A 17,015-nucleotide genomic window follows, 5' to 3' on the forward strand; every position below is an offset into this window, starting at 1 on the left:
ATTCCTTTTATGTACAGCACTTTGAATTACCATTGTGTATGAAATGTGCTATATAAATAAACTTGCCTTGCACGTGCAATGCGTTTGTTTGTCCTAAAGCTCGATTGCGGCTGCGGTTAAATGCACTTGCATTTGCGAATGCTTTTATACGAAATTGATGTACACACAGTCTTTTATGTTTTCAGAGCAGGACAAAACATCTGATATATCGAAATAGATCTGAGCATTAGTTTGAAAGCTGCCACTGTCTATGATCTTATCAGTAATCAAACGGCAGTAATGCGGAGGAAAAAAGAAAAACCAATAACTATTGGTTTGTAAACTTTTGGATATTTAAAATAAGAGTTCTTTAAGTAAGTAATTGTTTTAACAAGTAGCCTGCTTACATAAAAAAAAGGATTTTGCACAAAATAATTTTGATATAAAATGTTTATGAAAATGTAGCCATGTTTTGACTAAAAGTTTTAGTCATCTCAACTGTTTTAAGTTGTATTCGACTAAATAAGATTTTAACTTTAAGCCAAAAAAACAGCAATTTTTTTAAGGGGGGGGGGATGTAGATCAAGAATCTTTCATTTTCTCATATTAGGGCTATTTGCACAGACTTTTCTTCTTAACATTTTGTAACTCTCCCCTGATAAATTCCATGCTCCCTTGTGAAACATTTGCATTCTTAAAAGTTGTTCAACAAAGAAACTTTTTGCCAAAATTTGTTCTTAAAGTTTTGCGTTACCACAAGAAAAGCTGTGGTGGCTTGCAAAACGGTTGTATTTCCATAATAAACTGCGTTCACTTTAAAAAAAAAAGTTTGTTTCCTCAAAATATTTGACGTTTTCAAAAAACGTTGCGCTACCTTGCCTAACATTTACATTTCACCAATGAACACAGAGTTTTTAATTAAACATGTTTAACACACACTACCGTTCAAAAGTTTGCGGTCAGTGAGACTTGTAAGTCTTTACAGAAGTCTCTTCTGCTCATCAAGGCTGTATTTATTTGATTAAAAATACAGAAAAAAAACAGTAATATTGCAAAATGTTTTTACAAAACAAAATAATGTTTTTTTATTTGAACATACTTTAAAATAGAATTTATTCCTGTGATGAAAAGCTGAATTTTTATCAGCTGTTACTCCAGTCTTCAGTGTCACATGATCCTCCAGAAATCATTCTAATATTCTGATTTATTATTAGAGTGATCAATGCTGGAGAATATCAACAGTTGTGCTGACAAATAGTTTTTGGAACCTGTGTTTTTTTTTTTTTCTTCAGGATTCTTTCATGAATAACAAGTTTAAAAAGTACAGTGTTTATTCAAAATATAAATATTTTATAACAATGTAAATTATTAATTAACTTTTAATTATTAACCTAATACATCCTTGGTGAATAAAAGTATTAATTTATTTAAAAAAAAAAAAAAACACTGACCCCAAACTTTTGAACGGTAGTGTAAGTGGGTTTGTTGTACCATTTTGTTGTTATCAATTCAATTAATTGACAGTAATTCAAAAGTGAAAGTAAAATGCACACATGCATTTACAAGTTATTTAAATGCGAGGAAAAGAGGGAAAACTACCTACCTCACTAACATTATATTTCCCACACACACACACACACTTTAAGTTCTTCTATTTTCCAAATGTAATAAGACTAATCCAACGAATTGAATCGTGAAATGCAAATGCATTTTTAGTAATGCAAAGAAACTTTGCAAATGATTTTAAACCCTCAAAATACCCCTTTTCTGTTTTTTAAGAGATACACCCATTAAAAAAAGGGTAATTTTGACCTTGTTATATATGGAGTACCATTAGTTATAAAATACCTTTCGTAAAATTAGCTATTACTGTTTAGACATTTAATAAAATATATATTTAGCCTTTAACCACATCTCTCACTCTTTCAGGATTGAATTTCATTAATAAGCATCAAAATGTATGGAGTTTGTGTTCTAAAAAGTTTTATGTTCTCCCGCTCCCATGATAAACTTTGCATTTCACCCAAGAAACTGGGCGTTATCTTTCCGAACTTTAAAGTTTTTCCTAACTAACACTGCATAACTACTGCATTCCTTTCTTGCAAAAGTTTTGCATTCCTCTAACAAACGCTGTATTGCATTTATAAATTTATAAGGCATCACACAACGGTTGTTTTTCTGCATTTTGGTGAATTCAGAATAAATTTTAGCACACACATTGTGATTTGTTAAACATTCGTGCACAGATTTGATAAATCCCTGCACGGTTCGTGAATGAGAGCCATTGTTTTGATTGAAATGTGCATATGGGAACATACAAGCATGTTTGGAAGACATGACGGCGAGTAACTCACCCGAGATCTCTGAAAGGAACCTCAAACTCCAGCTCCTCCTTGGTGAGCGACTCCACCTTCTCGATGAAGTTCTTGAAGGCAGATTTGAGTTTGTGTCGCATCTCTCGCTCCATCTGTTCGGCGTAGAGGTCGTCGCGGTCGTGCATGTGCTGGTGTTTGCCCAAGTCTGTGGTGATCTCGCCCACCTCCGTGTAGAACTGCACGTCTGTGTGACGCTTCTTACCGAACATGATGGCGTTCTACGACAGGCAGAGGGACAATTTGGTTAAACTCAGTCGGTGCACAGCGACAAACAGAAGAAATGAGTTCAGCTCGAAGCACACCTTCAGATGGAAGTGCAGAACGATGATCATCTCGCCGTCGCAGGGCTGGAAAATGGCGTGTTTGATGTTGTTGTACAGGATGTCGACTTTATCTCCACGTACTGACGTGAAACGGAAACCTGGAGAGACACCAAGAGAGTCACTCATTTGTAATTAATGCTCAACACAATTTGGGTCAAACCCAGAAAAAAAAAAAAAAAAAAAAACTAAGTTTTTGTAAAGGAACAAATTCGCAAATGTTTCAAGACCCTCAAAATATATTTTTTTTCCCCCTCCTAATTTTTTCTACAATTACATTTTATAATTAACTTTTTTATTATCTATGGATTAACATTGTCAAAAAAACAATATATTTAAAATATATTATTTTTTTTTGTCTTTCAAACACGTTTAGAACTGAATTTTGACGACAAACCACTGTAAAACTGAAAAATGAATAACTGATCACTTCATGTAGGTTTCATAAATTAGGACTGTTCTTGAGTTATAAAGTCAACATGAAGTTGGTTCAGTAAACTGAATTAAATTCAACTAATTCCAATGGGATTAATACTGCTAATTCTCAGATTATATGTTCTTATAAATGTTACAATGACAATATACAATGATCGTTTCAAATAAAATCTCATTAACATAAAATAAGAATTTTGCATTTTTAAGCGTGGTTTAAGTTTAATTTCAAATTATTAATTTTTAATTAAAAGAGTTGCTGATCAGATAACATTTGGATCTAGAAAAAAATAATAAAATTATAAAAATAATATATACAAAAAAATAATAAAAGATATAAATGAATACAAATTTTTAATAAATGAATAACTAAAGGGATAAATAAAAATAACGTACACATATAAGTATATATAAAATAATAATTTGGATTTAGTTGATTAATATTAAAGTTGAGTGTTTTATAAAATACTGATTGTTCTGATCCAAAATGACCCAGAATGTGAAAACAGATTTTGAATTAATAAGGAGTAATAGATTTTATATGATAAAGATTGATGGTGTTCATTTATAAATAATAAAAAAATATATAAATGAATAAAAAACGATAAATAAATAAAAATAAAAATTAATAATTGTAAACAAAAATAAAAATTGCAAATAATAAAAATGAAAAAAAAAAAAAAAAATTGGATTTAGTTGATTAATATTAAGTTGAATGTTTTATAAAATACTAATTCTTCTATTCCAAAATGACCCAGAATGTGAAAACAGATTTTGAATTAATAAGGAGTAATAGATTTTATATGATAAAGATTGACGGTTTTCATTTATAAATAATAAAAAATATAAATGAATAATAAAAAATGATAAATAAATAATAAAAATGAATAATTGTAAACAAAAAATAAAATTGCAAATAATAAAAATGATAAAATAAAAAAAATATTAATCAACTAAATTCGATTTTAAGTTGAGTGTTTTATAAAATACAAATTCTTCTATTCCAAAATGACCCGGAATATGAGATTTTGAATGAATTATAAGGGGTAATAGATTTTATATGATAGAGATTGATGGCAGTTTGTTAGAAAACTACAACAAATAGATGACACCTTGCACAAACGGCTCATAGTGGCTTTATAAATCAGTTGCATTAGCCTAAATCACGCAAGTATCATTTCAGCCGCTCCGCTCTCGACTGAACATTATCAGTCATTAAAAACCCACACTAATGGCCTAATAAACCCAAGGCGCTCTCACCATTGGTGTGCGCCTCCAGCGAGCCCTGCATCCTCTTCTGTGCGATGTTGGGCCGGATGTAAAGGTCTTTGAGTTTGGGGTTGCTGCGGTTGAGGTTGATGACGAGCGAGTCCTGTTTAACGATGCCCTCCTTCTCCTTTTCCTCGGCCTCTCGGGTCTTGTAGCGCTTCTGCACCTCCTTGATGATACGGAAGGCGTTTTGGAGGTTGGTGGAGGGAACGGAGTGATCGCCGGGCGATTTGAGGTTCGATGCGCGGTACGTACTGAAACAAAAAAGGATGCTTTTAGCATGATCAACTACAGGTTCTGGTTCATTTAGGGTGAAATACAAGCTAATTAAGTACGGCAAATGCATCTGAATCAAAGGCCTTTCAGACCAAAACAAACATTTGCATGGTGCCAATGCAAAATTTCTAGGATCTAATCTCTTCTCTGTTGCATTGCAAATAAAATCACAGAAAGATTATGCCAAGAACAGCTTGTCCAAATTCTAGGAAGTCGTTTCTTTGAAAAATACAAAATACTTTTCTAATTTAATCTCAAACTCAATGATTTTAATAACCATTTCAGACATTGCATTGATAACTGCAAACATTTTTTGTATTACAAGTTCTCTAAAATTTTATGTTTTAATATGCAAATGATGCATTAATTAAACATGCACTCATTTGCATACATTTCTAGTACAAAAATCTGTCCGTTTCAAAACTCTTGTTTAATTTTTTTGACATATTAGAGTCAAATGTTTTTACAGTTCTATGTCACTCCATAGAACAGGCAGAAAACTATATTTTTTAAATTTTTTGGGTGGAATAAAAGGTTGTATAAAATCAAGCTAATTATATATGAACAAATCCCTCTGTAAAAACCTTCAGGATATAGACAGGAATAAAAATGTAAAGTTTGGTGTGTGTAAGTGCGACTGAAGTGGAGATTTATGGCTCGGTGTAGGTGAAAAAACTCATTTTGAGAAAACAGGCTTTAAAAATATGCATTGCAATTGAAATCTATTAACACAAATAGATGCTAGAAATACAAGAAAACTTAACGGTGTCTTTTGGGTGTTTTCTTCCCACTAGTCTGAGATTTTGGGCTTTTTTGGTTTTTTTCAAACTTGACAGATGCATGAAGAAGAAAAAAAATAAAAAATAAAAAATAAAAAAACACTTTCTGCCGGCAGACTCTCCTTAAACCAGATTTTTCTATAATAATATATAATATAATAATTAGTGGTGGGCCGTTATCGGAGTTAACGTGAGACTCTTATCTGGCGAAAAAAAAAAAAATAAAAAAATATCGCCGTTAATCTATTCTCAAAGTTGGGTTGGGAGCTGGGTCTAAACTACGCAATCTATCACGACTTTCACCTTGATATTTTAGCGCGGCTTGAGAAACCCGTTCTCAAAGACTTACTTTTAGTCATTATTTGGGTAGCACACATATTCTGAATGCCTGAATTCATTTTAATCACGATTAATTCCAAGATTACAGTGAGATTAATCTAGATTAAAAAAATTAATCTATGCCCACCACTATTAATAATAATATATATAATGAAATCTAAACATCCTGAATTCTTTTCAGTCTGGCTTAACACAGCTCTTTTAAGGGCAGTAAATGATCTTTTGTTAGACTCCGGTAACTGTAATATTCTTCTATTATTGGATGTGAGTTTTTCCTGTGGAAATTGGTGAATTTCCCATCTCTTGTGGGGTACCCCAGGGCTCTATTCTGGGTCCAATTTTATTCTCCTTGTATTTTCGTTTTGTATTTGTGACCCTGGACCACAAAACCAGTCACAAGTAGCACAGGTATGTTTAGAGAAATAGCAAAAAAAAAAATAAAAAAATAAAAAATAAATAAATAAATAAATAATAGACTGTATGGGTCAATATTTTTTTATGCCAAAAATCATTTGGATATTAAGTAAAAATCATGTTCCATGAAGATATTTTGTAAGCTTCCAACCATAAATCTCAAAACTTAATTTTTCATTAGTAATATGCATTGCTAAGAACTTCATTTGGACAACTTTAAAGGCGATTGTCAATATTTCGATTTTTTTTGCACCCTCAGATTTCACATTTTCAAATAATTAAATTAAATTGTCCATGAGGCAGTTTTCATGTCAACTTTTTAATAGCAGTATTGTGCTTGTAAAATGTTTAGAAAAATTATTATTTTAAATATTAATGCATCAGCACTGATTAAAAATTAGATATACATTTTTCTACATATTTTTACACATTTTTTTCTGTTATTAAAACAATTTTTTTATTAACGTTTATTTCAGTTTGAGTTATTTTCATTGAAATAAATGAAAATTTCACTTGGCACGTAGCTGAAAAGAAATAATATTTATTTTGTTTCAGAACTATAATAACCATGTAAATATTACACATTTAATATTACACCTGCTGGGTAGCAAAAAATAGACTGTATGGGTCACAATTATAGATTTTTCTTTTATGCCAAAAATCATTAGGATATTAAGTTAAGATCATGTTTCACGAAGATATTTTGTACATTTTCTACTGTATACATTTCAAAACTTAATTTTTTATTAGTAATATGCACTGAAAACTGTCTTTAAATTGCACATGTCAGATTTTGTCTCAACTTCTTATTAACAGAATCGTTTCTACAATCTGTTGTTAAAATAATTAAAAATGAATGCTATTTAATTATCTATTAATTAAGATTATTTAATATTGAAAACATTTAATAAGTTAATAAAAATACAATTAAATGTACATAAGGTAGTCTTCACGTCAACGTTTTAATAACAGTATGTTTATAAAATGAGGTTAAAATATAAAAAAAATACTATAATTAAAATAAAAGAATACATCAGTATTTATTAAAAATAAGACTGCTCATTTTTTACATGTCTACATATTTGTACATTTTTGTTCCGTCTCTAAAACAACTTTTTTTTATTAACGTTTATTTCGGTTTTAGTTATTTCCGTTAAAACAAATGAAAATTTCACTTGGCAAGCAGCTAATATGAAAAAAAAAAAATTTGGTTTTAGAACTATAATAACCATATAAATATTACATTTTTGAAAGTACCTTCTTTAACCCTCTGGGCCTCTTCGGAAAAATTTTATGTTTTGAATTTTTAAAAATCGTAGCTTCATCAGAATGAGATGACACTTGGTGACTTTTGTTGCATTAGCTATGCGAGTACAAAAAAAAAAATCAGTGACATGATTCGGATATGTTAAAGGGTCAAAAAAAAAAAAGAGTCACACTTGGCTCCTTCGCGGTCAAAAATGACCGACATAGGAAATGAATGGGAAATACGAAAAACTGTGATAATTCAGATAATCTTTTGGTAATTCAAGCTACAAATGAGCAACTGTGCTGAAAAGAAGTGTTCAGCAAACAAGGACTGACACTCTAAAATAACAAAAGTACAGAACTGACACACACACGCGCACACACACACACACACACAAAGAAATAAGCAGAAAAATGCAAAACCTGATATTTATCCAATCAAAAAAATATCTAAACCTTGCCAAAATTTATCTTTTAGAATGTCTGAATATATTTCTAAATGCAAAGCCTAATAAAATGAAGAAACAGTAAAAAGAAAAAAACAATAGGAATCCCAAAGCCCCTGTATATATGTATATAGGGAGATACAGGAGTTTACATGGCATTACACAAGTTTTTATTTTTTATGCCACTAGATGGTGCAATTTTCACTTTAAAAAAATGGATTTTAAATGCTTTTACTCTATTTTAATGTGAAATGTTGTATTTATTGAAAAATAATAAATACATAATTAAAAAATATAATATAAAATATAATTCTACTGGGAAAAAATTGCTCATTAAAACTGTATAAATATTGCATAGATTCACAAAAAAATGCTCAAAATTCTAAATAATAATTACAAAATATTATTGAACAAAAATGTATTTAATTGATTTTCCTGAAGAAAAAAAAAAGTACATTTTTATGGCTTCGGTCACTTTTGACCGCGAGGGAGCCAAGTGTGACCCCTTAATGAGGAGGCCCAGAGGGTTACGCACATTTATGATTTTATGCACAGATTTGTTTTTTCATTCCAGCAATTTATGCAATATCCTGAATATTTACATTAAAATATGCTTTAGAGTTATGTCTTAGTCTGGAGCGGCTATTGTTCACTGGAGGACAGATTTAGTAGTTTGTGTCAAATCATGAGAACTACATTGCTGCACTGAAGAGCATGCATCAAAGGCTTCATGAATGATTCACACAAACTCGTTCAGCTCTCGAAGACCAATGCTAGATTTGGACACCATGAAGTCTTACATTTCTTTGACAAATGTGGCCTCAGGGTTGGGGAAGATGTTTCCGTCGTGGCGTCCCAGCGAGCTGCCCGGCACGAAGAAGTTTATCCTGAGATACGTGTAATCTCCTTCCACAGACATACTGATGTTCTGCAAACACATGAGACACAGATGAAGCCAACGTGCATCAGATATTAAACTGCGTTTAGCGTAAGAACAGAGTGTTCACCTTAATGGTGGCGATGTGAAACGGTGTGGCGATGCCGAACACGGGCATAATGACGGTCTCGTATTTCTTATCGATGAAGATCTTCATGTCTCTGATGTCCTTCTCACGGGGCATCTGGGAAACGTTCTTATACGACACGTTTGACTTTCTGGCTCTGAGATGGAAACATTAGAAGAGAAGGGTGTTTGCGTCGAAGTACCTCATCAAATTGAACTAAATGTGGCGTAAACACGCTCATCCTCGTACTTCTGTATCTGCTGTCCTCCTTTCTGCTCCGTCAGACGCCGCTTGGCCTCTTCGTTCACCTGATTGGCCAGTTCTTTCTGATGGGCCCGCCTCTTTTCCTCAGCCGTCATCTCATTCTGTCCAATCAGACGAGAGCAAATGAGAACACACATATGAAAGGGATGAGTTATGATGACTAATAAACAGGAAGGAGGGACATACTCTAGTTCTGTCTGCCAGCAGGGCGGCGCTGCGTGCTCCTTTTCCCAGCAGCTCCTCGGCGTTATCACCCTCTTCCTCATCGTCATCTTCATCGTCGTTCTAGAAACATAGAAAAACAGGCAAGTTTTATCCATATTTTGTGACAGATCTAAAGATATATTTTAGTTCAAAGTTGCAACAGTTGAAATAAAGCATAAAGTATTAGCAAATAAAGCTCTGTTTACCATAGTATGCGTTCAAGAGAACAAAACGGTCACTTCCTGGGAAAGGAACTGAGGAAGACTGAGAATGTTTTTCTTTTTTTTTGCATTATACTAAAATAACACCACTGAATGAAAATCATTAAGTTTTAAAGTTTGAATTCTTTGTTGTTATTTTAGTCATTAGGTTTAACAAATCTATGTTTTTTTTAATCAATTTTTTTCAAAGTTATATAATCATATCTATTATTTTATATATAATAAATGTGATATTTATAGTTTATTACAGCTTCCATTTTTGTTATTTCAGTTAAACTAAACTACATTTACTTTAGTGCCTAGCTGAAACGCATACTAAACATTTATATTTTCAGTGAACATCTACTTTAATAAAATAAGACTTATTAGATCTACATAATTTATAAATTTTTACTCGATTTTTTTTTAAAAGGTCTATATAGTAGTTATTTAACGTTTATTTATTTTACTAAATTAGTTTAGCAGAAATGGAATAACTTTTGTATTTTTTTGCAATTTATTTCAGTTAAAGTTTATTTTATTACAACAACATTGTATATAATATTTTAATATTTTTTTTATTTTTGTTAATTCTGTTTTTAAACCCATCTACAAAAATGTTTCTTTAAATTATTGTTTTTCAGTTTTTAGTTCATTTTAAACTAAATGAAAATGTTATTTGCCATGCAGTTTTTTTTTTTCCAGTTAACATTACTATTTACATTTATTTGTTATATTAACAATTATTAGTACTTGCTTTAACATATATTAATTATTAGTGGGGTTTTTTAATATACGTCTATACAATTTTCATATACTTTCTTCTGTTCAGTTTTTAAACCAGTCTATATAATATTTATTAAAGTTTCTCATTTTAGTTAAATTAAACATTTTATTAGTCAGGCAGCTGAAATACAATAAATGTCATGTTTATGAGGTTTTAGAACTATAATAACAAAAGTATATATAAGGGGTCGCGTTAGCCGACAATTGTCCGTCATTGACAGAATTTGTGTTGCAATGATGGAAAAATCTGAAGGCCGTCCGTCACTTTGCCAGATTACACAGAGGGTGATCTAGTCTAATTATTAGCTGTAATTCCTACTAATCGTTTGCCTTTTGCTATGCGTTTGATTACGCAAAGGCGCTGTAGTACTAAGAAGATAAAACGTGTATCATGCCACATTAAAGAGCGCCAAAACGGTATTTATTGCTTGAATTTCCTAATGAAATTGAATTTGAAATTTGAGACTTTGCTTCATTGCGATTTATTAGACGGGAGGTGCACTATGTACTTGTTAGTCGTCGACTGAAAACAGCATAGACCAGAAGATCGACTGGGAATTACTGATCAATATTGCTCAGTAAAATGAGAAAATTAAAATTGCGGGGGTGTGGTGTTGAACATGAAAAGTTAAGCAGTCTCATCTGTTCTCTTCAACATCTTAAACTCAAACGTGAACAAAAATTAAATGTGTTATAATTAAAATATGAAAATTAAAATGACTTTTTTTTTTAATTTTTACGACCCTGTCCATCAAAATGACAGTCTAATGCAACCTCTGAGATATATGTATACATCATATAAAAGTTCAATATTAAGCTTTCTATTGATGTATGGTTTGTTATGACAGGACAATATTTGGCCGAGATACATCTATTTGAAAATCTGGAATCTGAGGATTTCTGAGAAAATCACCTTTAAAGTTGTCCAAATTAAGTTCTTAATGCATGTTACTAATCAAAAATTACATTTTGATATATTTACAGTTGGTGTTTTAAAAAAAAATCTTCATGGAACATGATTTTTACATAATTTCCTAATGATTTTTGGCATAAAAGAAAAATCAATAATTTTGACCCATACAAAGTATTTTTGGCTATTGCTACAAATAAACCCCAGCGACTTAAGACTGGTTTTGTGGTCCAGGGTCACATACACACACACACATATACATATATATATATATATATATACACACACACACACAATTTAAAAAAGGATTCTGCTTTAATTGACAATGTTTTTTTATGCACATCCTGCCATTTTCAACCAGCATTTTTGAGTGTAATATTCCATAATTTATATTAAAACAACAGAACGAATGAAACAGCTAACTATCACATTCAATTTAACAGATTTTGTGTTTAAATGCACTTTTATATTGAGCGTGATTTTGGAGCAGAAAGTTCACACAAACTGAAACAAACAAACTTAAGATGGACTAACGTTACCTTGAGGAAAATGCCAACGTTTTTGATCTTCTTCTTGACAGGTGTGAGGACGGTCGCTTGATCCTCCTGCGATCACAAACACAAGTACAGCAATATTAAAGAGCGTAGGGATGCACCGATCCGGATCGGTGCATCCCTAAAAGAGCGTTTCATAAGAGAGCATCCAGCCCATGAAGTATTCAAGAGTGTAACGCACCTCATTGATCTGTATGGTGTCTCCGACGAAGAGAGCGTATTTTTTCTGCTCGTCTTTCTTTGCCTCTGGGTTGATCATGTCAGCCAATCCCAGACTGATACTGAACACCATCCCTATACAAACACACATATGCATCATCTACGTACACTATGTGATACAGTTCAGTATTAAATATATGTGACAGAGGACCACAAAACCAGTCTTAAGTAGCACGGGTATATTTGGAGCAATAGCCAAAATTACATTATCATCTAAATCATTAGGATATTAAATAAAGATCATGTTCCATAAAGATATTTTGTCATTTTTCCTACCGTAAATATATCTTAACTTAATTTTTGATTAGTAGTAGGGCTGGGCGATTAATCGAAAAATAATCGAAATCGACATGCAGAACCTATAATCGTTAAAATTTTTCCAGGAAGATTATTTCAATTACTTTCCCTTTAAAAAACACTAGCGCTCCGTTCCGTTATTCCGCCGACATGTCGATGGAGAGCTTAAACAGTATTTATACAGTAAAAAGTATTTACAGGATATACAAGGGTAATTTTATTTAGAGATACTGCTTATTTTCTACTTTTAATATGAAAAACATTGAAAATTATTTATTTTGTTTCCAATAGTGCAAGTTATTTATTTTCACTAATTTAAGAAAAATGTGACTTTTCGTTTTAAGCAATGCTTGCTTTAATTTCAGTTGTTCAACACTGATGTTCAATTAATAATCATAGATCGTAGATAGTGTGTTTCCTTCAATTATTTTAAAATCAAGTAATGCACCCTTCATCCAAAAATCTCTCGCTTGTAATATGTGAGCATATTTACTGTACAAAACTTGTCAGTGAACTATGAGGGCAAAAAAATAAATATTATATAAATATAATTAAATATAATTTTATTAATAAATAAAATAATCGTTCATTAATCGTAATCGGGTTAAAATGTTCAATTAATCGAGATTTTGATTCTAAGCCAAATTGCCCAGCCCTAATTAGTAGTATGCATTGCTAAGTACTTCATTTAAACAACTTTAAAGATGATTTTCTCAATATTTAGATTTTTTTTTTGCACCCTCAGATTGCAGATTTTCAAATAGTTGTATCTCAGCCAAATATCTTAAGCCATGCATCAATGGAAAGAGTATTTATTCAGGTTTCAGACGATGCACAAATCTCAATTTAAAAAAAAAAATTGACCTTTATGACTGGTTTTGTGGTCCAGGGTCACAGATGCATTGCATGTTTTAGATTGAGTTTATATTATATACACATAAAACAACAATGTAATAAAAATATTTACAGACATTTCCCCCCCCCAAAAAAACATGCAGCCCTACCGTACACGCATATACAGATGTGCATAATTCAGACTTTCCACACAATATTTTTTATCAAACAATATCATGAATCTTCATTTTAAGGTTTAAATATAAAGAAACAATATATTTGTTCATACAATAGACCCCAATTCATATTCCCACTCACCTCTCTTAAGTTTGAACTGATTTTTGCCGTTCAGTACGAGCGATCCTTCTCTGAACTCGATGCCCATAGCGAACCTGCAGCACACATGTGCATTCGTATGTTACACCAGCTTATTTTACACACTTCCTTTCAATTATCCGGAGTACGAAGCATTTCAGACACAAACCCGAGGTTTTTCGTCAGTTTGCTGACCAGATCTGGTTTCTCTTTCTTGACGAACTCCAGGACGGTGTTATAGACTTCACACAGCTTCACTCCTGCACAACACACACAGAAAACACAGAAAACTCCTCAACATACAGGGCTCTACAGTGAGACCACTTCACCCGCATTTACGACTGCAAACTTCTGTGTGCGAGTATTAAGGAAAACAGTCCGACGCCGTGGTATACTGAACACACTCGTGCACTGAAGAGAGCACGACGAAAAGTGGAACGCAGCTGGAAGAAAACAAAACTAGAGGTTTTCCGTGTATAGTCTGGCGTGAATGTAACATATCCTATAGAAAAGCATAAAAAACTGCTAGATCCGATTATTTTTCATCTTTCTTAGAAGAAAACAAACATAACCCTAGGTATTTATTCAATACAGAGGCTAAATTAATGAAGAATAAAGCACCAACAGGTGCTGAATTTTCCCAACAGCACAGCAGTAATGACTTCATGAACTATTTTACTACCAAGATAGATAGTATTAGAGATAAAATTGTAACTATGCAGCCATCCGCTACAGTATCACATCAGATATGCTACAGATCTCCTGAGGAACAATTCCATGCATTTTCAACTATAGGAGAGGAAGAGTTGTACAAACTTATTAAATCATCTAAACCCACAACATGTATGTTAGACCCTATTCCATCTAAGCTACTAAAAGAGGTGCTTCCAGAAGTCATAGATCCTCTTCTGAATATTATTAATTCGTCACTATCGTTAGGATATGTCCCCAAAACTTTCAAACTGGCTGTTATTAAGCCTCTAATTAAAAAACTCAACTTGATCCCAAATGGATTAAACAATTACAGACCCATTTCGAATCTCCCTTTTCTGTCAAAGATACTAGAAAAGGTAGTATCCTCACAATTGTGTTCTTTCTTAGAGAAAAATGGTATCTGTGAGGATTTCCAATCAGGTTTTAGACCATATCATAGTACTGAGACTGCTCTTATTAGAGTTACTAATGACCTGCTCTTGTCATCCGATCGTGGTTGCATCTCTCTATTAGTGCTACTGGATCTTAGTGCTGCGTTTGATACTATTGACCACAACATTCTTTTAAATAGACTTGAAAATTATGTAGGCATTAGTGGTAGTGCACTGGCTTGGTTCGAATCGTACTTATCTGGCCGGCATCAATTCGTAGCAGTGAATGACGAGGTATCATTTAGATCACAAGTGCAGTATGGAGTACCTCAAGGCTCAGTATTAGGGCCATTACTTTTTACACTTTATATGTTACCTTTGGGAGATATCATCAGGAAACATGGTGTTAGCTTTCATTGTTACGCTGATGATACGCAGCTCTATATTTCTTCGCGGCCCGGCGAAACATACCAATTTGGAAAACTAACAGAATGCATAGTTGAAATAAAAAATTGGATGGCGAGAAATTTCTTACTGCTAAATTCTGAAAAAACAGAGGTGTTAATTATTGGACCTAAAACCTCTACAAGTAATGACCTAAAACACAGTCTAATATTAGATGGCTGCTCTGTAAATTCTTCATCATCAGTTAGGAACCTAGGCGTCCTATTCGATAGCAATCTTTCCTTCGAAAGCCACATTTCTAGCATTTGCAAAACCGCATTTTTTCATCTAAAAAATATATCTAAATTACGACCTATGCTCTCGATGTCAAATGCTGAAACATTAATTCATGCGTTCATGACCTCAAGGGTAGATTATTGTAATGCTTTATTGGGTGGTTGTTCTGCACGCTTAATAAACAAACTCCAGCTGGTCCAAAATGCAGCAGCTAGAGTTCTTACTAGAACCAGAAAGTATGAGCATATTAGCCCGGTTCTGTCAGCACTGCATTGGCTCCCTATAAAACAACGTATAGATTTTAAAATCTTGCAAATTACTTATAAAGCCCTCAATGGTTTAGCTCCTCAGTACTTGAGCGAGCTCTTATCATATTATAGTCCCTCACGTCCGCTGCGTTCTCAAAATTCTGGCAATTTGATAGTACCTAGAATATCAAAATCAACTGCGGGCGGCAGATCTTTTTCACATTTAGCGCCCAAACTCTGGAACAATCTACCTAACACTGTTCGGGAGGCAGACACACTCTGCCAGTTTAAATCTAGATTAAAGACACATCTCTTTAACCTGGCCTACGCTTAATACATTTCCTATTCCAAATCCGTTAAAGGATTGTTAGGCTGCATTATTTAGGTCAACTGGAACCAGGGACACTTCCTATAACACCTGATGTACTCGTTGCATCAGAAGAAGAATGGCATCTACGCTAATACTAGTATCTTTCCTTCTTATTCCGAGGTCACCGTAGCCACCTGTACCCAGATCAGACGGTCACTGCAGTCTCCCGGATCTAGTCCGTACCCATCAGCACCCAGAGATATCCTCTACAGCCCTGAATGTCAGCAGAGATCACATCAAAGACAGATCATCAGTGAAGACCTCAGCACCTAGACGGCCATCAACGCAAGACAGCGAAAACCAGATGAGTCCTCTCCAATCTGATTTTGTGGCAACTTGGAACTCTTGCATCTACATTAATATTAGTCTGTTTGTTTCTTATTCCCAGGTCACCATAGCCACCAGATCCAGTCCGTATCCAGATCAGATGGTCACTGCAGTCCCCCGGATCCAGTCCAAACCTAGAGCAGATGGTGGATCAACACCTACAGCCGAATGTCAGCGGATACCGTGTCAACTAGATGAGCCCCAGAGACAGATCCTCAAGAAAGAACTCCTACCCTAAACGGCCACCGGCACAAGGCCATGGGAACCAGATGAGTCCTCCCCAATTTGACTTTGTTGAAATATGGAACTTATTATTATTGACATTTTACTTTATTATTTTAATACTGTAAGGTTGCTTTGACACAACTTGTATTGTAAAAAGCGCTGTACAAGTAATCTTGACTTGACTTAAACATTTAAGAGCAGCAGTGCGACTGACCCCATCAGTATATTTGTGTTTGCTCTGAGGCCCTTCAAAGGTTTCTATATGTTTTTGCAAAGTTGAGTAATGTATCACAGACATATCTCACAAATCCTTTCATAAACAGTGTAGAGAGAGTGTAAATAAGAGATTAATTGAGCTTCAGTGATTATAATGAAACTTTGTGAGATTGCGATGAACTAAGATAACTTTAAGGGAGACATTGATTTAATACAACAGTAGGGGTGTAACGATATGCCTAGGTCACGATACGGTACGTATTAGGGGTCGGCCGATTATTGGCGCCGATATTAAGCATTTTTACGATTATTGGAATCGGTTATTTTCAAAACCGATTTGCCGTTAAAAATAATTTAATTTTGAAATGCGCTCTTTGGCTCCGACGCAGCCTGTCAGAG

At 33.2% G+C, this 17,015-nt stretch overlaps 1 protein-coding gene across 1 annotated transcript in view; it reads right to left on the reverse strand.

The window, feature by feature from the left end:
* LOC141332328 (FACT complex subunit SPT16-like) overlaps window positions 1–17,015 on the reverse strand; it is a 46,190-nt gene that overhangs the window by 17,187 nt on the left and 11,988 nt on the right. The window contains exons 8-18 of the mRNA XM_073837463.1: window positions 13,634–13,724; window positions 13,468–13,541; window positions 11,981–12,093; window positions 11,785–11,850; window positions 9,332–9,430; window positions 9,131–9,246; window positions 8,885–9,038; window positions 8,678–8,805; window positions 4,367–4,629; window positions 2,657–2,775; window positions 2,334–2,572 (exon numbers count right to left, since the gene is read on the reverse strand). Of these exons, the coding sequence (XP_073693564.1) occupies window positions 2,334–2,572; window positions 2,657–2,775; window positions 4,367–4,629; window positions 8,678–8,805; window positions 8,885–9,038; window positions 9,131–9,246; window positions 9,332–9,430; window positions 11,785–11,850; window positions 11,981–12,093; window positions 13,468–13,541; window positions 13,634–13,724 (1,462 nt within the window). The remainder of the gene's footprint in view (window positions 1–2,333; window positions 2,573–2,656; window positions 2,776–4,366; window positions 4,630–8,677; window positions 8,806–8,884; window positions 9,039–9,130; window positions 9,247–9,331; window positions 9,431–11,784; window positions 11,851–11,980; window positions 12,094–13,467; window positions 13,542–13,633; window positions 13,725–17,015) is intronic.

The sequence above is a fragment of the Garra rufa genome, chromosome 3, assembly GCF_049309525.1.
Source record: "Garra rufa chromosome 3, GarRuf1.0, whole genome shotgun sequence".
Lineage (NCBI taxonomy): Eukaryota > Metazoa > Chordata > Actinopteri > Cypriniformes > Cyprinidae > Garra > Garra rufa.